Genomic DNA, 9,301 nt, shown 5'->3' on the forward strand with positions numbered 1-9,301 from the left:
ATGATGGATATAACGCAGTTAACTGAAGTGACCACGATCCAATTCCGAGTCACGCTGATGGATATGACGCAATTGTTGTACTTAACGAGAGCATGAGGTAACGTACTTGATTGCATGCATGAATGTTTAAAAGCAGAGCACATGGGAAATTGGATTTATAAATATAAATATAGGCTAGTTCTAAATTTTGAGATGGGTTTAATCCATATTTAGAATGCCATGCTATAAATAATAATAATGTAAATATATAAATATAGATCTAGCGATGAGTTTTGGATGAAGCGGTACCCAAGGATATAGATATTAGAGAGTGAGTGAATTCCACACAGAGACAGAGACAGAGATGGGGATGGGGAGACGTAGTAGATTGTTGTTAGGTGTGGTAATGGTGATAATATGGGGGATTGGTCGAGTAACTCCAGTGGAGGCAACGCCATGTTTCACAGCTATGTATAGTTTTGGAGATTCATTGACTGACACTGGAAACGCATTGGCTTCGTCTCCTCTGGTTTTCCGTGAAATTGGGTCTTCTCCGTACGGGGAAACCTTCTTTCACCATCCCACCGGCCGTTGTTCAAATGGGCGTCTAGTCATAGACTTTTTGAGTAAGCCACATGACAACCCATGATCATATTTTGTGTATTGATGTTTATATTTTGTGAATATATATTTTGTGTATTGATGTTTATATTTTGTGTACAGCGAGTGCATTAGGGTTTCCTTTCCTCCAGCCGTATCTTAAAGTGGGCACATTGCCACTGAGGGAGAGGGAATACGGAGTCAACTTTGCTGTTGCTGGTGCCACTGCGTTGGACCCTTCGTTCTTAACCGAAAGATTAATACTTGCTCAAACAGAATTATCGTTAGATGTACAAATCAGATGGTTCCAAGAGCTGAAACAAACAACATGCGCTGCAAATCCTGGTAAATCGATTCAGGACACCATCTTCTCGGTTATTTTATTGCTAATCAGCGCTCACACAATCTTACCTTGCTAATTACTTATATTTTGGCAACGTTTGGTTTGATAGGAAGGAACAAGCCAGCTCAACTTGTTCCATGCATTCATCTATTTTCCCATCCTTCATATTTACTCTCCTTTCCAAATTGCTTTTTTATTTTTATGTTTTTCTATTTCCAATTTATTATTTTGCTCTCACAAATTCACTTGTTTGTATTTTTGTGTTTCTTCATATGTAGACCGGATATCATTGTTGTTTTTTTTTCTTTCGAATTTGACAAACTCACTTGTTTGCAACGTTTCGTATGTCTGTTGGGTTGAGATCTGGTATGTTTTCAGTCGATCTCACTGTTTGGGTGGTTTATTAAATACATAAATGGAATCTATATAATAAAAATACCCTCTTATTTGCAGATTTACCATAAAGATCCGGCAATATTCCGCAGCAATCGAGGGTTTTCTTATTTCTGGGTCTATCCTGTAGATTCCGTATGTTACAGTAGTACAAAATAGTTACATAAAACCGAAAGTAATTTTGAAAATGGAAAGTGGGTGGGCCTCTGCAAGTTGAGAAAAAGTCGGAAAATCGCTGACTGAGAGTTAGGTCGGTGGATATTACATACCAAACGCGCTGCCTGAAATTCTTATTCAACGCGGTCAAACTTACAGTTATATATAGAGTTTACGGTGAATATGCAAAACGAAAAAGCAGAAAAAGCGTAATATTAATGCAAAACGAATATTGTTGTCTAGAAGTCTGTCCTATCTTTAAAATTATATTAAATTAAATTGAATATATATATATATATATATAATCTCAGTTAAGTAGAAATTCTTTTCTTAAAAAGTAAAGTCATTAAAAAATCAAAAAAAAAATTATAAATAATGACAATAAAAGAGATTAAATGTTTTATATTTTAAGTTTTCCATCCTCACAATTTATCAAATTTTAATTATTAAATAAAAAAAATCATGAATTTTATATTACAAATTATTTCACTGATTATTTTTAAATCAAAAATCAAAAAATCATAATTTCATATATCATAGACGGTGGTTATCTATTAAATTTATATGCAAAGTGTATTTCTCTTTCACACATTTATCTCATTGTTTCAGTGGGAAATATTAGATTTTTAGAAGCAATGCTTATGATATTTCTGCAAAATTTATTTTTATACAAATAAATATTATGCGATAATCTGCTCAATTTGAATGACAGAATGCCAAGATCATTTCTCGAGAGCTTTGTATGTGATGGGTGAAATTGGCACCAATGACTATCTAGATTCTATTTTTACACTAAAGCCATTAGAGGAGATACAAAGCTTCACTCCTTTGGTCATATCCAAGATTCACAGCTCTTTACAGGTAATTGAATCTCCATATACATTATAATTAGTAATAAGTTAAAGATTTTCCAAATCTTAAAGGTAGAAGTTTTTGTTGAGTTTTACTTTTGACCAAGTTTCATGTTAGAGATTTTATTTCATTTTAGAATTATTGAAAACCTAATTTTTTTTATATGAAAATGCTTAATGAATGAAAAGACCAAGTTTCATGTTAGAGATTTTATTTCATTTTAGAATTATTGAAAACCTAATTTTTTTATATGAAAATGCTTAATGAATGAAATTTATTATTTTCCAAACAACTAGATTTTTAGGGTTAAAAATAACTTGTTAAAAATTTTGGTTAAAATTTTTTTCTTACAAAATTATTTATATACATATATATAAACTTGAAGTATTTACCGCTCAACGTATGAAATGGAATTGGGCAGGCATTGATAGAAAATGGAGCTCATTACATCTTCGTTCAGGGAGTCCCACCATTGGGGTGTTCACCATCAATTCTTACAGTTCGATCATCTCCCATCAGAGAAGCTTATGATGAAAATAGTTGCCTCATATCCTACAATCAACTCTCCCAAAATCACAATGCATTGTTGCAGGAGACATTGGAACAACTAAGGATTCAATATCCACAAGTCACACTCGTGTATGGAGATTACTATAATATTGCACTTCAAATACTCAAAAATCATGCGGCATACGGTAAGTATATTAATTAAATTTTATTATTTTATTTTTTATGTATTAATTTTCATTTTTATATTAAAATTAATTATGTTTAATTTAAATTATTCATTATGTCAATGAAACATTATCTTCTTGGTTAATTTCAATTTTTCCTTTAATAGCATATGTGTGTGTAGAGAGATTTGTTAGAATAATATTTTTTGCCTTAATAGCGTATGTATGTGTAGAGAGATTTATTAGAATAATATTTTTAATAGCGTATGTATGTGTAGAGAGATTTATTAGAATAATATTTTTTATGATGCACAGGATTCAGCAATGCATATCAATCTTGTTGTGGAGGTGGAGGCACTTACAACTTCAACCTCCTTCATCTGTGTGGGTCACCAGGGGTGCTCTCATGTTCAAACCCAACAACATACACTAATTGGGATGGAATACATCTCACTGAAGCTACATATGAAATTGTCTCAAATTTCATTCTTCATCAACCTGGTTATACACACCCTTCTTTCAGCTCCTTGACTGGCAAAGCTTGTCCTAGGCTTAAGTATTGAATATTCACAGCAGGAAGATGATAGTGAAGGCTTAAGTATTGAATATTCACAGCAGGAAGATGATAGTGAATTTAGAATACGATAGTGAATTTAGAATATGTTGTATCTTCTATTTCTAAGAAGGTCCTTTATATTTATTTATTTATTTTGGGCATGCACTATTTAAAACTCATAAGTTCTTTAAAATTTACTTTTATTTTTCATTGCATCCATTATTTTATATATGTGGTATAATTCTATTTCATCTTTTATTTTATGCATGTATTATAATTCTATTCAATATTTTCTTTTTATGTGTGTAGTATGATTGTTTCTTTTTTAAGTTCTATCCGTTACTTATATATGAATGAAACTGCACAATAATATTCAAATGGATAACCAAATATCATATGTATTGTTTTTCACAAAAAAAAAAAATTATAATCCATTCAATAATATTTAAAGGAAAAAGCAAAGTTCTATCTTAATAAGTTTAAAACCTCATAGAAAGAAAATTCACTGTAAAATTTGTAAATCCCTTATCACAATACAACAATTTTCAAATGAAAAACTATAAATTTCTCTCAAGATTCACACCATTTAAACAATAATATTCCTTTTATTTTTGTCTTTTTGGGGAGAAAAGTGTAATTTGGAAATGATAAAAATCATTACATGTATAACTAAGAGCTTACAAAATGTAAACACAAATAATTTTAACTTTAAAATTATTAAAAAAAACACTTTGTATAGAATTTTTATTTTAAGAAAATATTACAGAATTTTAATTATTTTTTAAATGCGTTATTTTCAAACCATTTTCTTTTAATGTTGCATTCTCAAACTATTTTCATTATTTATTGCAAATGTTAAAGTTTATAGTATGATTATAACTTAATAAAAAAATATTGGATTTTTTAATATGATCATAAATCAATAATAATAAATAATTATAAGAATTTCATTGTTTTTTCTCAATGTGGTATTCTCAAACAATTTCCCTTATTAAAATTATTGAATCTCTCACTTTTACAATTGAATTGGAATGCCATGTAATATTTATATTATTGTGATACATTTTTCAAAGAGAGAAAAAATCAGTGATATGATATTTATAATTATATATGATATAATAGTTTTAATTCATTCATTTTCTTAAATATAGATATCATGAAGAAAATACAATGAATTTCTACTATGGAATGCTCTCCTATATACTTCTTTGAAATAAGGTAGTTAAAACCTATACACTCACCAACCATGAAAGGGACTAAAATGGCACAATGAAATATTGTTGAAGGAATTTAACACATTATGATGCTACAACATCGATAACCATCTATAATTTGATTCGTTATGCTATAACATGGACAACCATCTATTATTTAATTAAGTTTTACCAAAAAATCAATCACAATGCAACATAAAATTCATAAATGTTCCTCTAACCCATTATAGTGCTACAACATTGATAACCATCTATAATTTGATTAGTTATTCTACAACATGGACAACCATCTATTATTTAATTAAGAAAGAATATAAATAAAATGACCACAAGCAATAGAAAAAACAAGTTAATACAAAACTTGACACTTTTATTATTTTGTGACTTTTACATATATAGAATTCTAAAAAGAGAAAGGAAAACTCTTATTTATATATAAATGATAAAACATTGTAAACAAAAATTACCACAAGCAAAAGAAAAAGCAAGATGATGTAAAACTACACACTTCTGTTATTTTGTTACTTTTATATATATGAACAAATCCCTTATTTATATTAAATGGATTCGATGGTTTGGATCAGAAACAATTTTCATAAACTTAAATATCTACATGTAATAATTCTTTAGAAAATAAATATTTTAATTCAATTTAATGTACATAATAATTTTAAAATTGTATTATTTACTAAAAAATTAAATGTTATTAATTTGAAGGAAAAAATATCAAAGTTTACATTCTTTTAAATCATATTTTATCAAATTATTAATAATAAAAATCATTATTTAAAAATACATATATATTAAATTATGAGTTTTATGAAATATTTTTTTGTAGGATTAATATTTTATTTTGTCGAACATGAAATATTTGCATTAAAATTATCTAACTCCAAACTTGACCTAGAGTAAAATTTACAAGATATTTGTATTAAAATTATCTAACTAGGGACTTGGCCTTAGAGTAAAATTTACAAAGTTGGTGTCTTCCACTGTTGAGAACTAAGAAGAAATAAGGTCTATCTGAATACAAAAACTGGAGTTTGCTAAGTACAAAAAAAAAAATTATTGCCTTAGATACATATATCCACAAGAACACCTTCAAAATAATTAATACATTCGAACGACATATAATTATTTGTGAGGAAGAAGGCGTGCCTCATTTCCCACAACAAAGCAGTCTAAAGTAGAAACCTCTAAATCTAGCAAGCTCCTAGTGGCATGATTTATTTAATTTTTCAGATAATACCACTCCTCTTGAAATTGACTAAAATAAATTTGAAGCTCTGTGACCTCTAGACTGAAGGCCATGATTTTGTCTTCCGCACTTTACAATTTTACTCTTCTCAACCAAAAGTTCCATTGCTACAATTAAGGTATAAAGATTCTATATGTGATGGAATTGCAAGTGAATTAACTCATGTTGCATTTTCTCAATGTCTCCACCCCACTCAAAGGGGAGAATTTCGCCAAAATAATTATGCGTCTTACTACCAACGATAAATCCCAATATCGAAAATTCAACCCAAAACCATTCCTCTAACAATAAATTCATAGTAGACTTGCAGGAAGGGACACATCTTGCCTTGTTTTCATGGCGGAGACTCCAATTCGTGGTATTAGCAGCCAGCCTTTGAAATTTTTTGCAACAAGTAGAGAGGACCTTGTGTCCCAACACCAAAAAAATATTTCAAAGCAATTGATGCAACCAAACTAGACAATATTGGACCTACCTAAGAGAGAGGAAGGGGGGCTAAAAAAAACTGAAGAGAGAGAGAGAGAGAGATTCCCAAGGAAAATCTTGAAAATCAGGAGGTCCAAGGACCAAACTAGAGACTAGGACAGATCAATTCAGGAAGAAAATAGGAACATCGGGAATCCAATAGCTCAAATGGACAACACAAAAGACACAAGGACTCAATTATGACCGAGAAAAGACTCAACGAGCCATGCAGGAAGTCGCAAACCAAAAAAAAATATTTCCTACCAAGGGTAAGGTTATTTAAATTAGAGAGAATACCACCTATAGCCATATAAAAACCATCAATAAATGCAATCATACTTGGGAAAGGATTATGGAAGATAAGCCACAATCGTTTGGCCCAAAGGACAACCCTGTAGAATGAAGATCAACAAAGCACTTATGTGCAGCAATAATTTTTAATAGTCCTTTTATGTTGTTGAGACCACCTTTACCTTTTATATAGAATTTTGCGTAATTGTTTGGTTAACATACTTTGAAGTTAAAAATATCATAAACAATTAATGTATGCTAATGTTTTTTATAAAAATATAATTATTCTAATCTTACAAAACAAAAAAATTAACACATTCATTCTTTAAGGGAAAAAAAATTAATGCAAATCTTCATATTTGTTTTCCTTTTATTAAAAAAAAAAACATCTAATAAATTTATTTTTTTCCCTAACTAATATTAACAAAGTCATTATTAATTCTTAAAGAAGCGTATTAAACATATTTCTTATTTTTATTTCTTAGTTTTTTTAATAAAAAAGTTTAAGCTTCTCTATTGATAAAGTTATTTATGTTATGTCTTTTAAAATAAATTCAAAATTGTATAGTTATAAGGGTAGCTTAATTGGTAATTTTTTTGAGAATAAAGTATTGCGTTACTTGAAGTTCAAATCTTCTGCCATGTAAGGTAACAAAAATGTAGAAATTCATTTTTTATTAATAATTTATTTTATCTTTTTCAAATTAAAATTGTTTTATTTTTCCATAAACTAATTAAAATTAGTTCAAATAGTTGAAAATAATATTTTTTTTTTCCAAAGAAAAAATCAAACTTTTTATAGCAAATTGTATGATTTGATGAAAATAATAATTGTTATTTTATTTTAATTTAATTTTAATTTAATTTTAATTTGAATTTGAATACATAACATAATAAATTAATTATATATAACTATATTTTTATTATTAATTTTAAAATTTACTCAAATAAATATTTTACCATATTTTGAAGGAGAGAGGGGGATATGGGGATTCTTATGAGAAACAGGGTTCCGGGCACCTATAGGAGTTTATCAAATGTCGTAGTTGTGCGCAGGGCAGTTTGTAATAGTGTTGAAAATCTTGGGCATGGGAAGATGCAATCGGAAGGAGATTTCTTCTTTGTGTTTGCTTTGTGATGCATACAGGACAGATGCTTTGGGATTTGGGATGCAGAGATATGTGAGGTCCACAACGGATCTGTGACATGGATTCATGCAGAATGGATGAGGTGGCTCCCTTGTTTTGAATTGGGCTTCAAAATGTTGGACACCTAATCCTAAATGTGTTAGTGTGGAAGCCGAATAGACCAAAGCAGTCCAAGAGACCTTGGGATCTGAAACCCAAGAGTCACATATTGTACTATAAATGTATATCTCATGTTAATAAAAAAAATGTACTGCATGTTTTATCTTTCATATCTCCTGTGCTGTCCATGTGTGTTTAACATGGTATCAGAGCAATGATGTGTGGCCTGTGTAGTTTTCTTCCTCAGGGTTTATCCTTTAGTTAAAAAATGAGATGTTGTTATTCCCTAAGCAACCGGCCTGAGCTGCCTTGAATAGTGCTGGCCTAGTCTTCATTACCTGTAACGCTCCATTAATTCTGCCTGCCTGTTCTTCTGAATAAAATAATCGCTCTCTGACTGTCATATACGTTTAAAAAAATGTCATTACACCTGCGCCTCTACTGCCTGACAATTCACCTGATTATTCTCACCTACGTTACTGAATGTGTTTGAATAGCCATTAAACTTGAACGCCTCTGTCGTTCTGTCACACCTGCGCTGCCCTGAATTGCACTCTGTCTGCCCTGAAGAGCCCAGACGGTTAACGCACAAGCTGGGTGCCGTGGCGATCACATAATCATTCAATATATTTGCAGTTTGATTTCTGTATATATGCAGTCGTCTGTATATTCATATGTGCAGGCGGTGTCAATTGACGAAGTTTAATGATTCTTAATTGTTGAAATGACGGTACGTGGGTCAAACTTGGGTTAAGAGTAGAACCCAGCAGTTTAATTGCCCTTGTCCCCATGTATATCTGAAGAATAATCCATTCTGAAAGCATAATTAATCAGAGCTGAGCTTTTGGCTTGAGAGCGAAGTAAGATCGATTTGTTCTTTCTCTTCTGTGTGAGCGCAATCGATGGAGTAATTTACATTTGTCTAGCTTGATAAGTGTTGTTTCAAAGCGTTGTTTTGTCAATTGCCAAAGCGCTGTTTTACACCAGTTTCAGAGTTGATTGGACAGAGGATGAATATGAGCGCACGCAAGTAAGGATGCTTCTCATACAACGGGAAGCTGCACCAACGGTTTTGGTTGCCATAGCTAAAATATTTGAACGCTGATATGTCGTCGATGTGCAAGCGAGTGAGTGGTAAGCTGGATGATAAAAGGTTGAGTTGAGTTTTTGTTTGCAGAAGTGCCGGAGAAGAATAAAAGCCCTGCGCAAGCCTGGAACATCTTCAAAAAAATAGCTTTGAGTGAATTTGATTCACACATTGGGGAACTGCAGG

The 9,301-nt window shown here is 30.7% G+C and overlaps 1 protein-coding gene across 1 annotated transcript; it reads left to right on the top strand.

The window, feature by feature from the left end:
• The first annotated feature begins 343 nt into the window (after positions 1-343).
• Positions 344-3,560, top strand: LOC149201966 (GDSL esterase/lipase At1g28590-like). Its single transcript, XM_089401425.1, has 5 exons — positions 344-605; positions 703-924; positions 2,184-2,332; positions 2,745-3,018; positions 3,313-3,560. Exons 1-5 carry the CDS (start codon positions 344-346, stop codon positions 3,558-3,560), a joined length of 1,155 nt encoding a protein of 384 aa, XP_089257551.1.
• Positions 3,561-9,301: the final 5,741 nt, after the last annotated feature.

This window comes from Pinus tabuliformis, chromosome 2_1 (assembly GCF_031772625.1).
Source record: "Pinus tabuliformis cultivar Carrire ecotype Pingquan chromosome 2_1, CPIR1, whole genome shotgun sequence".
NCBI lineage: Eukaryota > Viridiplantae > Streptophyta > Pinopsida > Pinales > Pinaceae > Pinus > Pinus tabuliformis.